Genomic DNA, 25,748 nt, shown 5'->3' with positions numbered 1-25,748 from the left:
GAGGGGGCTGTGGGGGTGCAGATGGGAGGGCTCTTTGCTCCTGGTCGAGCCTGACAGTTCCGCACTATTGGCTCTTACCTGTACCTGCGGGAAGGAGTGCCATTCGTCATCGTCCGACTCCAAATCAGGATCAACCTTTCCTTCTTCCTGCAGCACGGAGAGGTAGAAGTCGGCCAGGACGGCTGGAAAGTGAACCAGCGACTGCAGCAAGACTCCGAGCATGGAGCCTATCACGTCGTGGAGCGAGGAGAGAGTCAGCGAGTGGCTCCAAGGTGAGGAACATATCGCGCTACTGTGGGGTTTGTGGGTTGTTGTTTTTTTTTTCACGCCTTGATCGCCTCACAGGTACTTTGGCTCGCACGGTAAATTCAGAAATAGAAACGCCACACAAATCCTCTTGGAAGTGAAAGGTGGAGGTGGAATGAGGAAGTGTCCCGTGCTCAGAGAGAGAAGTCCCAACAGTCTTATTCTGATCAGTGTCAACAACTCAAGTAGTATCATGACACACAGACTACACGGATGTCTGTTTTCTACCTCTAGATGACTAGTATTACAGGACAGGTGAGCTGTCAGCAGTGCTGCACACTAAGGAAGTACTTTTACTTAACTTGAGTACAGTTTTTTGGGGTATTTGAGTATTTTAACCTACCTCATAGTCTTACTTTACATCCCAGTTTAAAATAATGTACTTTTTATCCATTATATCGAATCAACAGTCACTATTACCTATTTGCAGATTGCAGATTTTACCTACATAACATGCGATTAGTACATAAAATATACAGTATTGGTACAGATTAAAATGCTGGTTAAGATTAGTTCAACTTGGACCAATTTACATATTAATACATCAATAATACTATTACACTCATCTGCATGATGAGTACTTTTATTTCTAATACTTTAAGTATATTTTGTCGCTAATACCTTCACGTACATCGAATGTTGCATGGAGGATTTGCATGATTTTTATAGTGTAGTATTGCTATTTTTATTTGAGCAAATGATTTGAATACTTCTTCCTGGCTATAACTAACCTGGCTATGCAATAACACATTTGAGACAGTGCACTAACACAGATTTGGGTTTTATTCAAACCTACTTGTTGCATGGAGCTTCATACTTAACTCAGGACCCCTGCAGCCTCACCGATCTCGAGCCTCACTTCAGAAGAGTCCACGCTCCCTCTGCGTGTCTCTACCTGTACATGCATGTGACTTTTTGACTATGTGGGCTTTCCATTCATACTTGCGCACAACATGTGGTTAGAGCCTAAGTGTGTGTGCTTTTGCGCCCTGCTGGCAGGTCTGGATGCCCCCCTGCATCAGTACCCTGTCTCGGAGTGGCATTTGTCAGGTCTGGATCTGCTTCAGTTGACCTCTCCGGGCCTGGAAAAGTTGGGAGTACATAAGATCGGACACCAGGAGCTCATACTGGAGGCTGTGGAGAAACTCTGCTCACTGGTGAGAGAGGAAGCGGAAGCATGTGTGTTTGTGTACAGTATGCGTCCATAGCAGTGCTCTGCGTATCCAAGGCTGTGTGCTGAGTGTGTGTGTCGTGAGGGTGATGTGAGAGGAGAGCTGAGCCCTGGATATTAACTGAGCAGTCATCTTCCTCTCGTGCTTTGGTGCCATATATGTTCTGATGTTAGAACGCAGACGTGCATTTTTCCACCATCACAGACCCTGCTTTTGTTTGCACAGTGGAACCAGCAGCTGTTAGACAAATCCAGCCAGAATACACAACTGCTCTTATTGCCATACAAGTCCTGTTTCACTGAAGTCCACTCGGAGCCTTTAGCGAAATGCAGCAAGTTTCACTTCATTGCTTCACTTTTCCCTCTCACTTTTATATCAAAATACCCCCAGTCAAGCGTATCATAGTAAAATATTTACTTTATTTTTCTAGCTAACATCAAAGGACTTGTCATGCTTCAGCTGCAACCAAAGCAGATTTAGAATACAAAGCTTGCACCTAATACTTTACATGCAAATTTCTTGGAAAGTTTGTAGTCGGCAAAAAAAAAAAAAAACACTCCTGCCTCCCCTTTGATTCTCTGCCCTGCTTCTTTTCTGCTGCCTAATTAATTTTCCTCCCTGTCCAGTTTTGAGAGGGAGTTTTAGGACACGTAAATAGTTGTGTTGGTGTGTGTGGGGGTGCTTGTGTGTTTCCAGAATGGCCTTTGTTTTATTGGAGGGAATAATTGAGCAGGACAGCACCAGGCAGGGCTCCAGCTCTGGTGATGTAACATTCTGTGAACATCAGGCTAAAGCTCAGGCTGCTTAAGCTGCCTGTTGACGCATTGTTGAATTAACTCACACTGATTGAAAGAGTCATTAACAGTTTAAAATCTGTATGAATGAGTGACCGAATAAAGTCTCCTTGTAGTAAAAATCTCATGTAAGTGCACTTGTATATAACATAAGACATATACGGTACATAGATGTGGTTTAAACCTTGAGTACAGCATGTACAGTGTGTGTGTGTGTATGTGTGTGTGTGAGAATGTGTCTGCCTCTCTTCCTCTCTTGCCTCTCTGTTTTGATGCTCTGTGAAGTGCTAACACTGCACTCATTCATAAAAACAACCATCAGACACTCACATGGAGCAGACCAAACACATTCAAGTGCACAGTTACATAATTAACAAGTACAGCGTTGACAAGGCCATGAAAAATTCATGGCCACTTGTTGACGGAGGATTGTTCCGGCTGGTTGATGTGTAACAACAAAGACTGACCGGTCCAACGCTCTTGACCACGATGAGTGGATCACGACAATAACCTGCTCCTTCTTCAGTGGCAGTGAAGAGTCACGTTTCACACCACTGGGCCAAAAACTGTGACAGGAATATGAGAGAGAAGCTCTGTCCTGGTCAGTGAGGAACATTTATTTTATCCCTTGCTACTGTTGCATGTGGTAGCTTTGATTGATTTATTGTATGGAGAGGCATTTCTGATGTTCAGACTAACCTCATATAAATGGACAAAATATTAACACCACCTCTTACTATAATGCAACAAAGCTGCAGCCTCCAAAATCATTAGGTTGGATCAACACCTCTCTAAAATAGTACTGTTGTATTAGAGAACATTAGTTTTGGCTAAATAAGCCAGATAAACTGGCTCTTAATATCTGTAGCTGTATTAGGCTATTCTGGGCAGTGTTGTTTTATGACAATATTGTGTTTTTGTCTGATTTTTCTGTCTTGATTCATCAGATATTGCTGGATTTACCAAAAGCAGAGATTACTGTGTGCTTTCTACACAGTTTCTTAATAGATTTTTACAGAAACATTACTGTATCACAATAGGATAAATGAGATGTGAGGGTTTTAACTGTCAATACGTCAACTTTTTCACCTCTCAGCATTAGTAGTAAATGTCAAACTTTGATGTAGGACCATCAGACCAGCAGTTACTTGTTTCAACATGCACCATTTTTACATTATTCAAAAAGGAATACATTTATTTCAGAGGAGGAAAGGGTGCTAATGTCTCTCCCAACAGTAGACCAGAATGCCATACATGCTGTAGTACTTTGTGTCAGGAGCTTGGCTTTCACAGAGAAAAAGTGCTCTTAATTCAATACACAGTCAGTGTCATGACTGCTTTCTCCAGCCACTTACAAAAAACACAGTTATGTTCAAATGGCATTCAGTGAAGTGTTTGAGCAGTTTTTGGACATTTTGTGATATTATTCAAAAATAATCAGTAGGGAGGTGACAGGAAATGAGGGGGGAGAGAGAACGGGTGGACTGACATGCCACATAAGTCCTTAGCCAGGGATGTTGCAATCACACTATCCATCTTAAAGCGTAGGCCCACGCATTCCATGAAGTGTTGCGAAGTGAATTTTAGGTGTGGAATTGACCTTTAACCTGCTGCATGCGTGTGTGTCTGGTGTGTGTTTGCGCTCCAGACTTATGGTATAGGTGGTGAGAACCTACGCAGTCTGACAGAGAAGCTGCGTGCCGTTGCCCACACCCTCCAGATGGGCATCCAGAGCCGCTGGCGCCTCAATGGCTACGATGGACGCAGTACCACCAAGCTGCCTGCTGGCGTTCTGCAGGTTGTGGTGGAGCTCATCACCTCTGCCAAAGGACTCTTCTCTTTACTAAACAGGTTTGTGAAGAGGGAGTTATCTAACCGTTATATATACAGTACTTGAAGGTCTATTTTATTCTGCAGTTATTTTTGACTCAGAAAATGTCCTCTGCTGTGTTTCAAAAATAGTTGTGGCTGTTGTTTTTGTTGATGTAGGTTTTCTGTGGGTTGAAATCATTTAGAGGTGTAGCCTTTATGGTGCATGCATTGAATTGCTGTTGTTAAGCCCTTGTTAAGAAAGCTGATACCTGTTCCTTAAATGTGTTTGCTCTCTTTCATTTTCTCCTTGTTTGACTTTCTGAGCTCTTTAATTTGTCTTTGTTCCTTTTAACTACCTGTGTGAAATTAAACCAGCGTACTTGCTTGCAGTAATTCCTTCCTGTCCCTGTCCAGACTTATTTGAAATGTAATCCCTGTCTTTCCAGGTATCAGTTTTTCCAGCTCAGTGGATACACCTCCAGCAAGAACATATTCACCTACTGCAAAGAGCTGGGAGCTATTGTCCACAAGGTTGGTCCATTTAACACATTAAGTCTTTAAGTCTTGTGTCACTTGTGATTACATTGATACTGTTATAGTCTGTCCATCAAATGGCTGCCTTTTGCAGTAAAATGCTTCTCTATTATGCAAACTGAATGGCTAGTTTAGAACTCTTTACTTTTCAGGGAAACAGGTATTTTATCTTAAGAGGAACAACAGAAGCACACAATATTTCTAGTTATATTGTCATCCACAATAAACTTCCAAAGAGGAACTGCAACTTGTTGTGTGGTCAGCTATTTCTTTTTAAAATCACCCCCTGAAATACACCAAGAAAAACAGAAGCACAAACACACACTCCCCTTCTCCTCAGCTCAGCTTGAGTAACACATTCTTTATCTTTACATTCCTGGCATATTTGGAGGCGGCTGTACCTTGAAGAAGCTTAAGTTGAAAGGATTACAGGGGGATTTTGTTTGTGTTTACTTTACTTCGTGGTAGTATGAAACGTCTGACAGAAATTTGAGGGGAAGGAATATTCATATGTGGATGAATGTGCCCTGGGTGAAAACAGTCCACAGTTAGCAGAAGGGACAGGCCTGGATATGTTGTAGTGCCTAGGGGAGGGAGAGATGGAGGGGGAGAGAGAGAGAGAGAGAGAGAGGGAGGGAGGGAAGGGCACGGTGTGAAGCGAAGGGGAAGGCAGAGAAAGAAGGAGGAGACTGAGAGAGGGATTGCACCGTGACTGTTAAATGACTTTTGACTCTTGGGGGGAACAGAGAGCAACAGGCAGAGAGAGAGAGAGAGAGAGAGAGAGACTGTCAACTCTGAACGAACGCCGTAGTGAGACTAGAGATAAATAGACTGATAGAAGGGAAGCAGATAAGACAAAAAGAAGACAGAGAGATAGCAGCAGAATGAGACATAATTAGAAAGACGTGAGGAAATGGTCAGTGGTGCAGAGAAACTGTGGGTGAAAGAGGAGGCTCAGTATTTAGAGTTTATATATAGCCCTCTATAGCCAGCTCTGGACGCCTGCCCAGCACGACAGGTACAGTTCTCACCTCTTTGATTGGATAATTCCCCTCAAGGAGATTTGCTGCTCTTACACTTTGCTTGACTGCTTGAAATGGCTCAACCCGACACTTCTGTACATCTTTGATTGTATTTTTTGCTTGTTGGTTATAATTTAAAGTTTAAAATCATTCTGTGTGTATTTGCTTTTCAGTGTACTGTTTTCTTTAAGGGTTCGATGACTATGTTAAAGATCATTCAAACATTACTTGAGAACCGTAGCCGTATATAGTCGGTCTGACCCAGATTCAGCAGTATTACATATTAAGCCATTAACATGAGTTAGAACAAGCCTGCAGGACTGTGTAAAATGAGAGTTGATGTGTCTGCATTGGTGTACAATAACGGTAACATTATTCTTAAGGACTTAGAGGACCAGAGGGGAAGGAAGGAAGTATAGATTTCAGTGAGTTATTGAGCTTGAAGGACTCTGATAGGATGTTTTTGCCGCTGTGAAGTGAATCAGATTTGGGCCTGTTGACTGTTGTTTTCATTCATGGCACTGAGTGAGTGATTAGTCAGTTAAAACCTTCACTGCTTTTGTCGATGATCATCGTTTGGGTAATGCTTGGGTATTGTTCGCTCAATTCCTGTTTTTGAACTCAGTGCGCACTTGTGTGTTTGTGCATGCAAGAATTATTGTCCTTAAAGAAGGAGCTTTGTTGTGAGCTTTTGTCCAGTGAGTTTAGGGTCATGTAAATTAGTTTTAAGTTGGCTCACTTGCCAAACAGGCTTGTCAATCAGTCTTTGTACACCCACTGAATGAGTGTACAAGTTGTAAATTATCTTAAAGTAGCTAATTCCACTCACAAAATGGACACTGGAAATGGATAGAACAATTTGATATCTCTACAACCAGTATACTGCATGTTTGGCAGGTGCTCTGTAGTTATTCATTAAAGAGCCCTTTGCAGGTGAGCTAAAAGGTCAGCTCTGGACAGCTGACAAGTCCTCACACCTGTTTAACAGAGAAAATGAGAAATCTCATGCACATAGTTTCAGGCGTCATCCGTCAGTTCAGCTGTCATCATAGCATTATGATACTGCAGGGATAGACTTTGTAGAAAAACCACATTGATTAACACACAGATTTGCAGCATGGGCTACACATTACAAACTCAAGTGTGTCCCATAGTGCTCACATCAGCAGTGTAGCATTTACCACTCATACAGACTAGCATGGTCACTGCTTCCTAAAATTTGCTCCTGGCTAACTGAGGCTGGTATCATGCTGTGACATCTGGTGTACTGTCAGCAGGCCACAGTTTCATCCCACAGAAGCTACACCACATCCTTCACACCAAAGAAAGCACTCTTATTGCATATTTGACTGTGTGTGTTTGAGTGTTTGTGTGTTTCCTCTCGCACCCTGAGGGCGATCAAGGTCAGTAGTCAGCTGGTGTCGTTAGGATCCCACACTGGAGTTGTCATGTCTTGGTTACTTGAACCAACCAGGCAGCAAGCAAAGTCTGGGAGAGAGACAGTGCGGAAAGAAAGAGGGCTCTGTGAACTGTGAACTTGGATTAGAGAGCAAAATGAATTTCGAAGTCTTACATTAAGGTATGTGAGTTTAATGCTGATTTAAAAAAAGAAAAGGAGAACATTTCTTTCACAAAATCTAACTTTTGAATGTTGCTTTGACATAAGAATCATCATCAAATATATCTCCAAGCAATTTTTATGTTTAACTTGCATTTCAAGAAATATGAGCTACTGAAACTGATCTATGACTGCTTTGTTGTTTCAAAAGTGACATTTTGGTCATATAATGCTTTTCACTGACAGGAAAGGTGTCGTAATAGAAAGGCACAGACTAGAAACTGCTCTATTGTTGCTTAAGCCGCGATCATCAACATCTCACTGCTAGTGGGGGATTTATTTACAGCTCAAGATACAGGAAATTATGTGATGCTTGACTTTAGACTGGAGAGACTATCAAGAGGAATGTGCTCAAAAATGAGCCTTTGAAAATGAAGAAAAAGCATCACCTATGTGAGGGTTGAATGACTATAACTTATTATTTATGGTGCTGAGAAAGAGAGCATAAGAGTGCTGGGAAGAATGGTAAAAGGCAAGGGAGAGAACTTGGATACAGGGTAGTTAGAAACGGATGGGAAGATGAGAAGCAGGTGGAAAAGAGATCTAACCTTATGATGTGTCCCAGTCTTTTTATAGAAAGTCTGTGACCAGTTGGCACATAGAAAATATCTACTGGTGGAGTCCAAGTATGTAAACATATACAGCATGACAGAGAGAACATGACGGGTCTTGACTTGACAAGGCTTTGGATTCACGAGGCTTTGATATATTGTATTTGAGTATGAAGTTGCACATGCCACAGGAACACAGGAAAAGGCCAGAATCTGCTTGATTGTGTTTGATAAACACAATCTGTGTTTGCCTATGCAGGCACGTTTATGTGTCATTGCAACTTGTGTGATAGTTTCAGTGTCTATGCTTGCCTATGTACATTCTTGATATCCGTGTTATGTTGGGTTACACCCACATAATAGCTTGTCTTTGTTTCCAAGACAACTATAGAGAGAACAGCTTTCAGGCACAAAGCGCTGCTGTAAAGTCAGCGCACCACCTGATCAAGCCACAGTACATGCTTCACAACACAGCACAAGACCTTTCTTCTTATCGAGTGAAGTAGATACATGTTGCAGTCCAGCAATGAAATAAATACTTTTCACCTTTTATAACAATGCTGCAAATCACTGTAGGGTGAAAAGCTGAGAGATTTCTGCCTTGTTTTTCTCAAAATGTCTGTGAAGTTAATGTGAATCTTAGTGCAGCTCATTCTGCATGGGATTGTGTATCATTTATTGATGGTCTGCAGCACAGTTGTGGCTAATATGTAACTGCCGTAGTTACAATGAGGTGAAATAAAAGGTTCACATGTGGATTTAACTTTTGTGCCGTTGTTTAAGCACAGAGCAGCTCGAAAAGGTCCGTACAATGAAATTATTGTTTGTTCTTGATGGTGCTGAAAGAATTGGAAGTTAGGAGTGGCACATTTTGGCGCCACACTTACAGTCTAAAAGGCCAGCGCACCATCGATCTGAATCTTATGTGATCTTGGACCTCTTGTTCTGCTTTAGTTGACGGGGGAACTGAAAGTTGTTCATCAAGTAACTCTACTGTTTAAGGTGACAGATCACACATCTTGCAATCTGCAAAACCTGAGGGGTTCTTTGGAAGATTGTTGCAGCTGTTTGAAAGTGCTGTATTTCAGTTATAAAATCGTATTGAGAGAGAAATCAATAAAAGGGCATGTTGAGAGGGGTGGGAACATGCTGGAGGCTGTTGTGGACTAAGCATGTCTGTTCCACAGCAAACACTGTGACCTCTGCAAAGGCATCATATGCTACATATCTGTAAATAAACTGTAATTGTTTATGTAATTTAAAACTGACATGGTAATTATTTGGGCAATGGGGTGATATTTTATGAATGAGCAATATGATGCATTTTTAGCACATTTGCATGTCTTTTGTCAACATTGACGTTTGTCGAACAGACAGTTTAATTAAGTCAAGTAATGTGTGCATGTATCGGTGGTTGTATGGTATATGGATGGTTGGAAGCAAATGTAAATATATGGCTAGAAGTCATCCTCATTGAGGAACCAGCAGTGAGATCTGTGTTTTCCCACCACGCCCTCCTGGTGTTACATCAGTTTCAGAGCAGAAGTGTACCTGCGGCCCACCTCACACACATCATGTGTTGTTTCCAGTTCTGGAAGAGTTAAAAAGAAAATGCAGAAGAAGCTGTTGGTTTGAAACCTCCAGTGAAGAGGCCCCAAATACAACAGAAATCAGAGGTGTGGATATTCATTTATTTTTACCATATGTTTTAAAAGCAATGGTGAGATGCTGGAAAGAAAGAAGTGTTAATGTATTAAAGAAGAAAAGGCAGAGGTGATGGTGTGTGGTGGGAGGTGGCAACAAGATTTAAACCTCAGCTACTACAATCACTACTTCCGCTACTAGATCGTCTGGCCAAGTCATAAGAAAGTTTCTGTCTTGGGTACATCAGCTGTGAACATTGAATCCTGTCTGCATCCAGCAAACCTTAAGAGTCTTACAGCAGTTAGACAACAAATAGTTTTATTTCCCTCATTTGCCAAGTACATCATGACATTTGTTATCTGTCTATATCAAGAATATTAAATGTTGTCAGTCATGGGATGAAGCACACTGATTTCCCCTCTAGTGTCAGTATAAGGCTTACACATGCAGTTGTGAATTATATCAGTCAACAATCATTGGATGGATTGTTATAATATTTGCTGCAGCCATTCATGTCCCCCTCAGGATGAGGGATGTGAACTTTTCATGAAATTGGTCTAATACTTTGGTTCATGACCAAATAACCTCAGATGGAGTTGGTGTTTAGTGCTAATTAGCAAATGTTAGCATGCTGGCACACTGAACTAAGGTGGTGAAGATTATCAACATATCTGCTAAACATTAGCGTTGTCATGGTGAGCATGTTAGCATGCTAACGTTAGCATTTAATTCAAAGCACTACTGGGACTTAGCACAGCACATGGAACAGCCCCATAGAGCTGCTAGCATTACTATAGACTCTTAGTGGGGTTTTTAAAGTCTTTCTTGTGATTATGTTTACTGTGGCATCAACATGTGGCACAAATTCCTTCTAAGTGGATACAATAAACAATAAATCTATTTTCAGATAGGCCTATGTTTAAATGGGTCTGTTTGCACTAATAGCATGTTGTTGCCAACGTTAGCTGCTGACTCTGAGGAAGCTTACAGCCTTAACCTTTATTTTTAAGTCAAGTTGCTTATCCATGTTTTGTTTTAAATGTTTGTTCTGGATAAAATATAGTATTGTTTATGCTGCAAATGAAGCCCAACCAGTTAGCTATCTTGCTAACGAACTAAACATTAGTCGCTCTGGCATACAGCCAGTGTGCCATGACACGGCTACTTTACTCAAGTAGGACTCATGATAAAGATCTTCGGATGTGTATACACAACCTTTAGTGGTTTGTTATGGTGTGAATCAGTATATCGCAGGTTTTGCATCTCTCAAAGATCAACGCTCAAATGCCCAAGGGGAATAGCAACACACACTCACAACAAACAAACATCAAGCAGACAAGTTGAAGTGCCCAGCGATCGTGACAGCAGCCTCTCCCACTCTTGTCTCTCGCTGCAGCCTTGTGTCACAGCCTTTAATTAGCACAGAAATCTAGCTGTGTTCACCGTTGATCCCTTGTTACATTTCACAGGGATTAGCTACCCCACACGGTCCTTTATGTAACTCATCACACCATCAGGCGTTGCAAATTAGCTTAGGCATGTATGTATGTAACATACATCTACTTCAATGAATATTCTATGCTGTGTGCACATCTACCCTCTTCTCTTTTAACCCATCATCATCCTGCCATTCAAAGCCTCCACACCTCATAGTAGCTAATGGCTGAAGGAGCATTTTCAACACCCCCTGCCAGCCAGAGATTACTGTGAGCTGTGATTCTACTAACTGTGTGTGTGTGTGTGGATTAAGGATTAAGTGGACATTAATTTAAACACGAGCACTGCGATGATAAAATCCAGTAGGCTAAAGGTCTGGAATGATGTGTCTCTTAATTGCCTCTGGATACCTTTGGCCTTTCACTCATGACTCATGCTGTGAAGAGGATCGGAATCGGAAATGAGTTTTGTGTCAGATTGTCCCATTTCCACAAATCAATATCACTATATAGGCTGCAGTAGTGTCATTTTGTTACTCTGCTTTGTGGAAGTGTTCACACGGAACTCATGTCACGGTGTTTCACTTGTCCAATAGGATACCACTGTCTATGAAAAGGAAAAAGACATCATATCTATAGTAAGTGTGCCACGTGTTTGTATGTCTTTGCATACTTTACTATCTATAAGTAATTTCAGTTGATTTCTTTTTTTATTTTGTTAAAATATTCTGGATAGTAAATTGTGGTTTGTTTGATCTTATAGTGCCGTCAGGTGGTGTTGGTGTGTGATGAGATCCTGAATTCCAGCTCTGAGGCGGTTCTTACCCACAGTGCACAGCTGGAGAGTGTCGACCTAGTGCCTGTGTCACCTGGTGATCAGCTGGTAAAGCCATCTTCTTCTTCTTTTAATATAAGATCTTTTTGTCATTATTAAATCTAGAACCAATGAAAAATCCTGTTTTTTATGTCTGTGCAGATGCAAATATGCTATATAGGCCTACTGTAGTGTAGCATACACAGTAATGCTACCAAATTTAAGAAATGTAATGTGGTGTATGCAGGTTTAGCTCTCTGACGATGAAATTATAAAGAATTAAAAACCAGAGGCTTTCAGATCCGGTCTGGGGGGCTCCAGTTTCAGTTTCACTTCAATGCACTAGAAATTATCAATTTGATAATAAGAAATATAGCTCACAAAGTTAGTTAAATAATTAAGTCAACTAATAAAATAAGTCAATCGACAGTGTAGAACTTTTTTTAAAGCTATTTCACTCCTTGGTCTCAGTTAGGAAGATTTGTTCATTTTCTTATTGGACCATAAAGTTAATATTTTTTTGTTTGACACTGTTACTTTGTCTTTGCCTTTGGTAAGTTTTGATGGGCTTTTTCTTACTGTTTTCTGACATTTTGTAAACAAAATTGATTAATCAAGAAAATAATCATTACACAAAACCCTCATAATCTGGGTCACAGTTCTGATAGTCTGATTCCAACAAATCTTCACTTCCTCTTCCAGTGGAATATGATGTTATAGAAACTGTAAACGTCATTTTCTGAAGAGTTCTGTCTTTTCTTAACATCCCTGGGCCTCCCTGGATAGTTTTTTCATCTGTTCATCATCTATTCATCTCTTCTGTGCATTGTCTCACCGTTTTTGATTGCTTCACCAGTTTCTTGACAATTAACTTTTCTTCGTGGGTCTTATTTTCTTTCACTCTCACTCTCTTGTCATTTTCAGTATTCATTTTCTGCCTCCATCATTGCCCGTAGTTTTCCATCATCATTTGGTTCCACTCATCTCCTCTTTCATCTAACTCAAGGTTCTACCTGAACTCAATTCGATTCTCTCTTTTCTCTCCAAAACCTCCTCTCACATCTAGTTGTTCACAATCCGCGTTGTGTTCCTGCCTTTTCTTGTGATGCCTTAGCAATGAATACACTGAGTACAGCAATTATAGCGCTCCTCTTCCTCTGCTTGTTATCTACATCATCTAGTGTACCTTTCGTTTATTTCTGTGTACTCAGCCATTTAGGTAAAAAATCTCTCATGTTAGAACATAATAGCAATCCCATTTCCTTGTGCTCGCTCATTCGCTTGATTGGATTACCTATTCTCCCGTGTGTTGTCTCAAATGCAAGTATCTGCATTTTGTAGTTCTGCTTCGTCTTCACTGTAGACAAGCACACATTTTGTTTGTGTTTGTGCCCATGGATGCATAATTTTGTGTGTCTCTGGGCGGCTGCAGGTATGTAAAGGGAGTCGGGGTAATTCGTCACAATATTTCTACAGTGGAACAGGATAATTTTTACAAATGTGCTCAACAACTAGCAGCAAAACAAGAAATTGATTGGATCACATCACTGATAATGAGGTCTGCCCTCGAAAGGATTGAGAGTAATGGGAACTAAATGCAAAAGGAAAGGGAAGTGAGAGGCAGGAAGAATTATAATTCACATGCACCGAATGTGCAAAATATGACTCGCTCAATTCATAAAATAAACAAATAAAGTTCACTTTTTCCCGCTCTTTTTCCTCAAATTTAAATGTGTTCCAGTCATGAAGGAGAGGGTGAAGATTAAAGATATGCAAAATAATTTCCGAGCTTTCATACAATGCAAGTGAGATTTCTATCAAAAGATATGTGTAATAATTTGTATTTGCAGTGTCAGGACATGACTAACAATATAGGGACTCAGCTGATATCCTTATGCATTGCTGGTAAATGTCTTAGTTTAAAGCACAGGAGGTGATGGTTTTTATGTTATTACAAGTGTGCTTCACAGTATTGCCACTCATTATCTGCCTCTACTTATGGACTATAAATGCTAAATAGTCAGGGTTAAAGCTAAGTGTTACTATTATCATTTTAATATGCATTATTGGCTTATTGGTTGTGTCCCACACCTAATGTCAACGAAACCCAGAAAACCTGCAAATTTTAAGCAAATAAGTTGTGGATTAATAAATGAGTTGTTGTATGTTGTATTTACGTGAGGAAATTGTGACTTAGCGTTTGCCCTGCTCAAAGCTAAAATCCATCTATGTTGCTGTTCTCGTGTGATAGTTATTGATTATGTGATCTGGGCTTTCTGGGGTGTGATTAGTTGGCCCTCCCCATGCCCATTATGACATAAAATAATCACTCAAGGCAGGCTGACGGGTAATTACAGGCTGAACCATCAATACATCTGGAGACAGACATCAATATGTCCACAGAGTCCAACAGTGGTGACATAAAGAAGATAGAGCACTGTTTATAAGTCCATTATGGTGAATCATTTTGACTCAGTGATGTGCAAAATTGACATCTGTATTGCAAAGTTGCTTGTATATGCAGCTTTATCAGTCCTAACTGTGCATAATGTGATGTGTAACAGCTTTCTCTCTCTCATAGGGGATTGAGATAACATCCACTGGCTCCAGTAACCACTACGTGACCGGAACTGCAGCTGAGGTCAGACTCTCTCATTTACTGTCCTGCTTTCCCTGGTGACTCAGCCTACAAACCACACGGAGTTAACCATCGCTGACATCTCAGCGCTCTTAACCAATCCTCTGGAGTGCAGCGTGAGTCAGACCTCCGCTCCTCTTGAACTCCAGATGAGAAGGTTAACTTTAGCCACAGTTTGTCTTGTGAAAAGAGACTGTGAAGGATGCTTCACAGTCATTGTTTCATTTCCTAACTGGCTCTGTCTTGTTAAAGGGCGCTGACATGTCAGAGTGTTAACAGGTAACAAGCTGTGACTGTGTGGCTCAGGTCTGTCACATATTTCTGCAGGAGGTAACATTTTCACACCTCTTTCCACTTCTCCTATTGGAAGGGTTTGATCTGTCAAAACACAGATATTGTACTTGTCTGCCTGGGCCTAGAAGGAGCTGGAAGTATATTCTCGGTTGTGAAGGCTCTTTTTCAACAATACATATTCTCACACTTGAGTTTCTGACAATAACATTGATTCATGATTTTGTGGTTGTTTTCAGTATAAAATGAAGTCTTTTGCTATTCAATTTTTTTTTCAATTCAATTTATTTGTATAGCCCAATATCACAACAGAGTGTCTCATAGTGCTTTACAAAGTTCACTGAAATAACAAGTGTAAGCGAACAAACAGTCTAATAAAGAGTCCAGCAGTCGATGAGGCCAATGGATCAGTCTGGTGGATCTGTCCGAGGCATCACCTGCCCTTTATGACCCTCCTTCTTCGGGAAGGAAAAACTCAAAAAACCCAGTGGGAAAAGAGAAACCTCCAGGAGCACCACAGTGAAGGAGAGATCCAGCTCCCAAGGACGGACAGGCTGTAGCCTTGGACAGACGCACATCCATTGGCTGGTGGAGAACCACATCAGCGGGACCAGGACCAGGATCCATAGGAACCAGGGAACCACATCAGCAGAACCAGGACCAGGACCCACAGGAACCAGAGAACCACATCAGCGGGACCGGGACCAGGATCCACAGGAACCAGAGAACCACATCAGCGGGACCGGGACCAGGATCCACAGGAACCAGAGAACCACATCAGCGGGACCAGGACCAGGATCCATAGGAACCAGGGAACCACATCAGCAGAACCAGGACCAGGATCCACAGGAACCAGAGAACCACATCAGCAGGGCCAGGACCAGGATCCACAGGAACCAGAGAACCACATCAGCAGGGCCAGGACCAGGATCCACAGGAACCAGAGAACCACATCAGCAGGGCCAGGACCAGGATCCACAGGATCCACAGGAACCTGAGAGATGAGAAAGCACAGAAACGCTCCGGGGAAGATACCAAGTTAGAGGCAGACATTTGACTGACATGAGACATAACGATAGAGAGGAAGAGGAGGATAGAGAATAGAGGAGCTCAGTGCACCATAGGAGTCCCCCGGCAGTCTGAGCCTATACCAGCATAACTAGGGGCTGGTCTAAGGCCTGAGCCAGCCCTTAAATATATGCTTTGTCAAAAAGGAAGGTTTTTAGTCTACTCTTAAATGTAGAGAGGGTGTCTGCCCCCCGAACCCAAACTGGAAGGAGGTTCCACAGGAGAGGAGCCTGATAGCTGAAAGCTCTGGCTCCTGAACTACTTTTGGAGACTTTGGGAACCACCAGTAGACCTGCAGTCTGGGAGCGCAGTGCTCTAGTGGGGTAGTACGGTACTATAAGCTCTTTAAGGTATGATGGAGCCTGACCCTTAAGAGCCTTGTAGGTGAGGAGAAGGATTTTAAACTCTATTCTAGATTTTACTGGAAACCAATGAAGAGAAGCCAGTACAGGAGAAATGTGGTCTCTTCTACTATGAATCTGCTCTGCGCAGTTAAAGTATAGCATTTTAATTTTGATTCATTTGTTAGGGAAGCATGAGCTCTGGATTAGGCAGAAATCCCCTTAGAAGTATTTTTGTGTGACAGTTTATTTTTGGATTGCTTCACTGCTTTGAAACTGAAACCAGTGTGAGCCCTTGTGAGGCAAATACTTATAAACTTATAAATATCTACTTGAGGCTGCTGACTGCAAACTGTGTGTAAACAAAGCACCATCTTGCCTATTAGTACACCACACAACAAGGATTACAATATCTATGTATGTCTGCACTAATGTTAACAAGGTATTTATCCATTTCACGCTTAATGAAGTTACAGCTTAAAGGAAATTGGAGACAAACTGTGCAATGGCACACTTTTTTTCCGCTTTTTTTCACTTGTATATGTGTTAAACACAAGACAAGTTACTTTAGAAACATTTGAGTTACACCAATAGTAGCTGATTATTAAACTGGATAGAACTACAGGGAATTATAATAGTAGTGAATTAACTTAGTATGTTGCTTTTGATTACTGTAGCTCCAATTGATTAGGCTTCCCTGGGAAAATAAAATCATTCCATGGAAGCAGCAGAGATGATCCCCAGAGAAAAGATCAGTTGGATCAGGGGGCCTGTAAAATAAACTGGGCAGCGATTGGAAAGATGGAGGAGTGCTTATCAGCCAGAATGAGGAGCGCCTGTAAAATGAGTGCCAGGGTCTCTCTCCTGTGGGACAGAAAGATGGACATGTTATTTTTCCATGATGTCAACAACAAAGTATCTTCAACAAACATGACCAGGGCTGACTGCTAATGAGAGCTGTGACCACTGCCTGCAAATACTCTCACAGTACTATTATTTCTGGAAATGTCCATAATATGTAGTTAGTATTCTCTAGTTGATATTCCTCTCCTACATCCACAAAACTCGTCGAAATGTACAGCACAGCACTTGACCAAAACACTGAATCTCTCACCTCTCATTCATTGCAAGTCCCAGTGGACAAGAGCATAATTTGTATTCAAAGAAGTTGAATAAAAAAATCTATATGTTACACTGAGCAATTTTCTGCTGAGTTTTTATGTATTCTGAGTTCTTATTTGTGTTGTTTGACTCTCCTTTTAAAGCCTTCGGCTGATGTCTTTTTGAAAGTCTTGGCTGGCGATGAAGTGATCCAAGTCAACGACCAGATAGTGGTGAGTGTAACGATATATACAATGTGTGCGCACAAGCTTGTATGTACAGTATGCTGCACTGCTTCATTGCGCTGTCAATGTGTGGTCCTCCCAGTCGTAGGCTTTATGTCAGTCATGAGCTGGGACTTGTCATAGCTCGAGACAGACCACTGTGTATTTGTTGTTCCTGCAAAGTGTTCCATTGTTTGAAACAAGCTGGAATTATCATATGTTTTGCTGCAACAGGTGGGCTGGAGCAGAGCCAACCTTGTGAAGAAGCTGCGGGAGAATCCCAGCGGAGTGACTCTGGTCCTGAAGAAGATTCCTGAGTCAGTGCGACGCAGAGACGTGGTCCAGCTCTCATTGACACAGGTCAGGCATCATCCAAGTCTTCCTGCACTTGTCTCATCATTCCATCAACTCTGTCAGCTTCTCAGAGTCGCAAATGAAACGTTTGAATATCCTGTATGGTGTCCTGTAACGGTGTTACAGAAAATTTGGTATGGATATGTGCATGGTCCCCAGATGATGATGATTATAACGTTAGTCGTTAATTTCCCCTTGACCAACACTTTTGTCCATGACGATGAGGTGTCTTGAAATTTAAAGGCTAGATTTCCATGCTGCAGATATTCCATCAGGAAAACTTGCAAATGAGAAATATCAAAATGTGCAGATTGACTTGCTCAGAGAAGATGAATACCTCTACTGTATTTTGGGCCTGTATTTTGGTAGGTGTTTGTCCTGCAAACATTTAATTTGTACACAGTCTCCAAAAAGGTTGCTTAGCATGCTACAGCATGTATCATCACTGTATATCCCTATTTAGGATTACTCATGATGGGCCCATCTTCTTGTTGCATTTTTACACATACGTTCCCTTTAGAAGCTTGTGGGCATCACAACTTAATTTGAAAATTGTGTAATCGTTTGTGAATCCAATAATGGAAATTCAAGCCAACACCACGCACAAACAATCAAAATTTTCTGCCATTTACTTTCACTTGAGGATAATTACATCCAGAGGTGAAACATCAAATCTTCCTTCAGAAACAGGATTGTTTTCACAGTTAATGTCCGGGGAGCCTGAAGCTTCCCTCTCAGAAGTATCCCCACTTCGATTTCCGTTCAACATCACTTGAGATCCGTCTCCATAAACACTTACTCACCCTCAGCAGTCACTATGCCAACTGTTGTTTGTATTTGACTACGCGCCTAATCACACACTGCGTCTGAGACAAACACATACAGACACCCTTGTGACCATTACCATGTTAATCTCAGATCTAGTTGCCGCCGTAGGGTGAGAAAACACACATAAGGAGATGTGAATCCCGAGAAGACTTGAGGAGAAGGTTTCCACAGCAGTCCGCATGACATCCGCCTCTGTACCCCTCTCACCTCTAAATACACACACACACACACACAAACACACAGTGAGTTTAGTGTGCACACTCACATGCTTGTGTTTCTGCTGATTTCTTTTCAGACGGAGGAAGAGGAGAGAGAGGAGAGGTCAGAGGAGGAAGAGGAAAAGGAAGAGGAGGAGAATCCCAGGCACTCCATATTTGAGAGGGTAGCAGCTTCTGTCAGGTCCCTGTCTTTTAGGTGAGAGCATAAATTAGCTTTCTGTCCAATCATTAACTTTTCCTTTTTATAATTCTGATTTCTCATCTCTTCAGTGGATTAACCAAAATAGAACAGTCCATAAAAAAAATTCTCAATTGAATTTTCCACAAAGTTTTGTCTGTAACAAGATTATATAATTATTGTGGTATAAAATCGCACACACAATGATATCCATTGTGCCCATTCATAGACAACATGAAAGGAAAATTTAAAAGAAAATTCCCAATCGTTCATGAAGCCATTAGAAGAATCTCATAGCTGCAACTATTTGGCGAAAAACACAGAATCTAAATAGAACTTTATGCTTTTTGAAGACTCCTCTGGTGAAATACCACACATGACCACAATATGCTAAAATGATAGCTGCAAATGACTGGGTTTGGGTTTGGGTCTGGTTCTCTCATCTTATTTATTTAGAGGCATACTAACTCATCTCAGAGCAGGTTGGACACAAGTTTGGCTCACTAAACTACCAAGGATTTGATCAATAGAGCTGAAACCTCCCACAAAACCTTTTGACCTCGTTAATCTGCCTGGACCGAGTAGGTCTGCAGTGAGGTCACACTGCAAATGCCATAAATTCCACTGCGCACACCTTCAACCCACGGCTGACTGGAAATGAGAGAACAGAAAGAGATGAGGAAGAAGATGAATAGATGTGGGAGTTTTGAAGAGATGAAGAAAGACACAAACAAGGGGAAGAAAAAAGAAAAACGGGAGACGGGAGGAAAAAGAGTGATGGAGGGGTAAAAGGAGACAGTGAGAGCTGATGGAGAGCAGGCGCCCTCGATAAATGGAGGGTGTAGGCGGGGATGGTGCATTAAGGTTGTAAATAATCCTGTCACATCCTGATACACTACAACTCCAGTCCAAGTCAAAACTTTACACTACTGGCATATAAAGTCCTATATCACCTCTTCACAGGACATTTCAGGTTGTTTATACTGTGTCACTTCATACCTATACATGTTTTTGGCAAAGACATCACATCACATGGTTTTGTGGGAGTCTTTTAACAGTGCATTAAAGCATAAAGCCTCAGAGGCACCTGAACACACCACCAGTGAGTTGTTTTGTTCGGTTTGTCTTGGATTTCAGGAAAGCCATTCACGGCCCAGAGGTACAACAGCAGCCTATGGGACAGGAGGAATCAGAGCTGTCCTCTGACAGGGAGCTGGAGGGGGGTCTGACGCTCACTTCATATCAAAACCAACAGGGGGGGCTGTCGCCATTGTATCCCTCAGGTAGGAAAACACAAAGGAAACAAGGGTCTTTGTTTTTCGCTCGTTTTTTCTTCAAATGTCCTCAGTATGTTCAAATTGTATTCTATTGGATGGAACACAAAGCACAGAGGGTGTTTCAGAGAAAGATGGTTGGATTGGTGGATGATTTCTAAAGAGATGTGAAAGAATAACAACCACTAAAGCTGTCCAAATGTGTTATGTGGAAAATAATATAATATTAATAATAAAATAAAATAATAATAATAATAGAAATAGAGTGAGCACCCTTTCTATTTGAACTAACTTTCCATAGCCCATGTAGTTTTCAGTTTTTTAGCCTCAAATTGGACACTTGACTGTCTTTGTTAATCTGGTTCATTTTTTCTGGGGTATTAAAGAGATTTCAAACTGACCTCACATAGATAAGGTGACTACGAATGACAAAATCCAAGGGACAAATAGGGTGATAGTTAGTGTAATGAATTTATTAGCATTTGCTAGAATTTGCAGTTCTAATTTAACCCAGGTACACTGCTGGTTTTGGAGGATGATCACATTCATGTGTGTTTCTCAGGGGAGTTTGAGAGTTCTGACAGTTCAAGGCTCTCCCCAAGACTAAGACGAGACCGATCGCCGTCACCCAGAAGTCCGTCTCCGTTGTTATTTGAGTCATTCAGAAGTCCTTCACCTCAAGGAGTCAACCAGGAGACAGCGAGCATAAGTTCTTGCCCTGAAATGGTGGGACACACGGTGAGAGAAAAAAGAAAGACATGGAAACATTTTCTACCAGACATTCTGACTCCCACTTGTTGTTTCAACTAGATTTGAATTAAACTACAGTTATAAATGAATAAACTTTATGGGTCTCTGTTTTCAGGGGAATAAGGACACAAAGAAGAGCTCTACAAAAGGTAAAAATGCTGTAATACTATATGAATACAAGCAAAATACTCCACTGCAAAGCTGTTGTCAATCCAGTCAAAGTCAATACTAAAACCTCATCATATTGAGTTGAAGTTTAAGAGCAGACTAGCTGTGTTTTATTTGTCTGTAGGACTTAAAGGACTTAAAGTGGAACTAATTTATAATGGTCATATTTCTACTCAATTTTCCACATTTTCTGCCATGCAAGGAATAAGATAGAGGAATATACCCAAATTGAAGTGCTTATCCTCTGAAACTGTTAGGATGGGCAGGAAAAAGGTAAAAAAGGAAAGACCTCAGCATCAGGAAATGGTTTTATACTACTGTACACAGAATCGTACACTACATCCCTGATCGAGTGTTTGTTGATCTCCATTGATAACCGATTAGTATTGCTCCTTCTTCTTCCCATCCTCCCGTCTTCCCAGGAATGACGACGGCTCTGAGTCGGCGTCGCGTGTCCTGCCGTGAGCTGTGCCGACCCGACTGCGACGGCTGGCTGTGGAAGAAGAGAAAGGAGAGCGGTGTGTTCATCGCCCAGAAGTGGCAGCGCTTCTGGTTCGTCCTCACTGGGCCCTCCCTTTACTGGTACACCAGCCAACAGGTGGGAACAAAGCAATGGGAACACTGAATCTCTTCATGCCAAATAGATGAAGTACTATCATGTGCAAACATCCATTTTGATCAGTCAGTTTGTAGAACATTTGAATATTAATTTTGCTCCTTTGAATGTCCTTCTCTTACTTTATTGGTTTGCGTGTGTTGTTTCTACAGGATGAGAAGGCAGAGGGTCTTGTCAACATAGCCAGCTACAGCATAGAGAGTGCTGGAGAGCACAAGAGAAAATAGTAAGGATGAATTCAATGATGGATCCTATTTACAGGCTTTCTACCATTTTAGCGATTTGTGAGGATTTGTTGCTTGTAGATATTATAAACGACGGAGCTATAATGGGAATGAATTAAAATCTTTTAGACTGTGTTTGAAACAGAAGCGTTATTGTCTCTGAGATGGTGGATGATCGATCTTGGCTTTATGCTACATACTGTAGTTGTGTATGTGATCCTCGACATTATGCAAGATAAAATGTTTTTCTATATTTTTGAAATATATTTTAAGAACAAGCACATCGTATCTGATGAATTCTCATCTCTACTGACAAAACATGTGTTTTGCACGTGTGTGTGTGTCTGCATGATTTATGTGTGTTCTTTCTTTTTTCTCGCTCCCAACAAGTGTGTTCAAAATGTGCCACCAGCGATTTCAGAACTTCTTCTTTGCTGCCGACAATGTCAATGACATGAGCAAGTAAGTTGGATTGATCACCGTTCAGCCAGTCTATCTTCTCTCTATGTCTCTTTCTCCAGATCCTAAATTGATGAGTTAGCCTCCGGTACTACATTTCTTAAATAAATTACAAGTTCTAAAATGCAACTGTATAATGGAAGACCAGGTGCTTTAGAAACAAAAATATAATGAGCAGTGAGCACATGAAGTCGCACTGGTCTGCACTGCCCCCTTCAGTTGGCTTTTCAGGATCCTGTTTTGTGTTGATTGTGTGAAATTTAAAGTATGTTTTTTTTTTTTTGTTCTCCAGGTGGATTAACTGTCTGATTACAGCCATACAGAAGCATAAGAAGTTCCACAAAGGCCCAGATAGTGAAGAAGGTGGGGAAACATTCTCCTTGTCTTTGTATCTCACATTTGTACTCCTAATTATGCACTTTAATATACATTTACCCATCTGAAACATCTTTTAATGCCTTTGGCGCACAAATAATCTATTTCTGACTTGCAATTTTTGGTTTCACACATAAATTTGACTTGACAGTTACATTACATTTTGGAAATAACCAGAAATGCATAATGATGTGTCCTTGTGTACTACAATTATGGGAAGGATTGTAGAGTTTATTTATCATGGGAGTCCATTATGTTTAACGTCGGGACACCTCACTTACACATGACCATTTGTAAGAGAAAAAATAATCAAAGTCATCATTAAGTCATGATTATGATAGTTTCACCAGAGAGTTAACTTCTAACACTGGATGAATTACTGTTGCCCGCAGTTTGTTACATGATTTTATTAATTGAGTCCTGCCAGCCTGTTAAAAATGACCAGAAAAGTTGAATGCAGGTTCATTTATATCTGTATACCTATTTTTCTAATATACTGTCTTATAGTAACATCAGTAATTTAGCACTTTTGTTCATTTTTTGAACAGAATGTTACAGCGAGACTGAATCAGAAAGCGAGAGATCACCTTCACCTCGCAGAAGAAACAAGGTTAGTACAGTTAGAGGTTTACATCTGCATAAACACACAGCCAGCACACACACACACACACACACACACACACACCATTTGGATTACCATTCAGATTATCGTGTCTCATTATGTGCCTCAGAAGGTGCAGTCCCACACTCTGCCTCGCCCCAAGGGGAGGACGAACAAGGTGCCATCATTGAGTCCTGCGACAGGGGGCAGCAAAGGAACAGGTGAGTGCTGTTTGTCTCTTTTCTCGCTTCCTCGCTTCCTCAATTTCTCTCTCAATGAATTATTTCTTTAATCTGTGAGGCCCCACTGATAGATGTTTTAATCATTTGTGAGTGGATGATTCATCTTCATCGTGACCTTTTTTTTTACTTCACCCTGTGGATATTTTTCCCAATCTGTCGACGGATGGATGGTTCAGAGCAGCTTCATGTGCGTGACGTTGTGGCCAAAACCCAAATGCTTTGTTTTGCATTCAGTTCCATCTCTTTCATCTGTGTTTGCCCTTATTTTAGGACCAGTAGATGAGATGGGCATGATGTTAAACAATATAAAGGAAGGGGGAGTTTCTCTCATGGGCCAGGAGCAGCCGTTTACACACGACCACTTCAGGAAATCGTTCATTCGGCGCAACAAGAATCCTGTCATCAATGAGAAGGCGCACACACTCCGGGCCCTACAGAGCACTCTTAAGGTGAGCCGAAAAATCACCCAGCACATTACTCAGGTTCTCAGGCTACCCTTCCCTGTCCAAACACAGGCCAAAATTGGCTGACTTTAATTAGTCAAAGACAAACATAGTTAGTTTAGCAACTGGACAGTAAGAAATACTTATTTAATGTATTCTTGAGTTACAAAATTCTGTATTTTCTTGCTTTTGACTGAGAAGTACATCTGCATGGTCACTGAAGCCCCTTTTACTCGGCAGGCCAAAGAGGCGGAGCTGCTGCAGATCAACAAGCTCCTAGAGGACTCAGATCTGTCGGCTTCAATGTATCGTCAGTGGAAGGAGCACAACGAGGAACTAGTCCAAGAGATCGAGAGAGCGGCCTCACTCAAGGCCTCTGAAGGAGGTGACGACGCAAAGGTGCAGGACACACCTACTGAGAAGGTTGCCTTGGAAACTGTCACCACGGAAACAGCCACAGCAGAGACAGAAGGCGCATACAGATTGAGCCTCAGCGATGGAGAGCAGCTAGTGGACGCAGAACCGTCTGATGTTCTCCTGGAGCTCCCACAGGGTTCTCCGAGCACAGAGACCAGTCCAGTGTTAGAACTCTCTCTGGGATCGCTGCAAGATTCAATAAATCAGCAGCTTAGTCAAATGGCCGAGAGCGGCGAAGCTTCTGAGAGCTACTTCTACATTTAAGAGCATACTGGAACAATCATATCACTGCAAAGTTGTTTACTAGAATCAGAGAGATGGAAGACGCAACAGTGTGAGCCAGATGCATTTCACTGTGTCCTCTGCTGACATTCACCGGAATGGATTAGTTCAAATTGCCTTTAAATCAGCACTTTAATCAGTATGTCAGTGGGATGCTTCAGTGTACACATAGACTTGCTCTCGACAAAGAAAAATGACAAGTTTACAACAGAGAAAAGAACAATTTTCCAAGTGTCAATCTGAGTTCATTACGTATTTTAGATTCTAAGCCTGTCTTGTTCTTCTAATGAGAAAAAGTAGAACGTTTCTTAGAATTAAATGCAAATTTGTGATATAAGCCATGCCTCTTGTAATGTGATATGTAAATACAGTTTTATTATAAATACTGTATGTATTTGTTTATACATTTTAAATATTTTGCACATAATTAGCTTGAGAAACACTGCTGTAGCTCCTTGTTGGCCAAGGTTGTTTTTTGAGCCTTCTTGCTCCCTGTAGCAAACACTGTGACACCACGTATATGGACGTGCATGTGAACTATATAGTAGAGCTGTATGACAGTTCTGGTTCAGTGTTCCTTATTGCCCTGTCTGCCATGAAAGCAAAACAAGTGATGACTCATCAGAGGTGGCCCTGCTCCTTTTACTGTAATATTCACCGGCTTAATAAAAATGGAGCGTGATGATTGCTGAAATGTGTTGTGAAGTTCCTGTTTTGGGGTGACTGAATGAGGAATAATTGACTGACAAACCTTGATAAAGCAGATATTTAATCCACTATTGAGCCTTTTTTTATTCATGTGGCTGACCACATTTGTTTAATTTAGTTTCGGGACCACAGAGGATTATAAAATGCATGCCTGTGTATGTCCATGTCTGTCGTTTGTGTGTGAATTTAAAACATTTGGTGAAGGCCACTTCACTGAGAATAATGTGGAAATTGTTTATTTACAA

General features: G+C 41.3%; 1 protein-coding gene across 1 annotated transcript; it reads left to right on the top strand.

The window, feature by feature from the left end:
• The first annotated feature begins 70 nt into the window (after positions 1-70).
• cnksr1 (connector enhancer of kinase suppressor of Ras 1) lies at positions 71-25,489 on the top strand. Its single transcript, XM_070842259.1, has 21 exons — positions 71-272; positions 1,306-1,463; positions 3,921-4,123; positions 4,531-4,615; positions 11,486-11,527; positions 11,653-11,772; positions 14,285-14,344; positions 17,307-17,375; positions 17,601-17,726; positions 18,844-18,962; positions 20,082-20,227; positions 20,781-20,956; positions 21,084-21,117; positions 21,559-21,734; positions 21,905-21,978; positions 22,367-22,438; positions 22,728-22,798; positions 23,359-23,420; positions 23,542-23,632; positions 23,924-24,102; positions 24,337-25,489. Exons 1-21 carry the CDS (start codon positions 221-223, stop codon positions 24,775-24,777), a joined length of 2,556 nt encoding a protein of 851 aa, XP_070698360.1. The 5' UTR covers positions 71-220; the 3' UTR covers positions 24,778-25,489.
• The last annotated feature ends 259 nt before the right edge of the window (positions 25,490-25,748 follow it).

The sequence above is a fragment of the Pempheris klunzingeri genome, chromosome 13 (assembly GCF_042242105.1).
Source record: "Pempheris klunzingeri isolate RE-2024b chromosome 13, fPemKlu1.hap1, whole genome shotgun sequence".
NCBI lineage: Eukaryota > Metazoa > Chordata > Actinopteri > Acropomatiformes > Pempheridae > Pempheris > Pempheris klunzingeri.
This window is presented reverse-complemented; position numbering and strand designations above follow the sequence as displayed.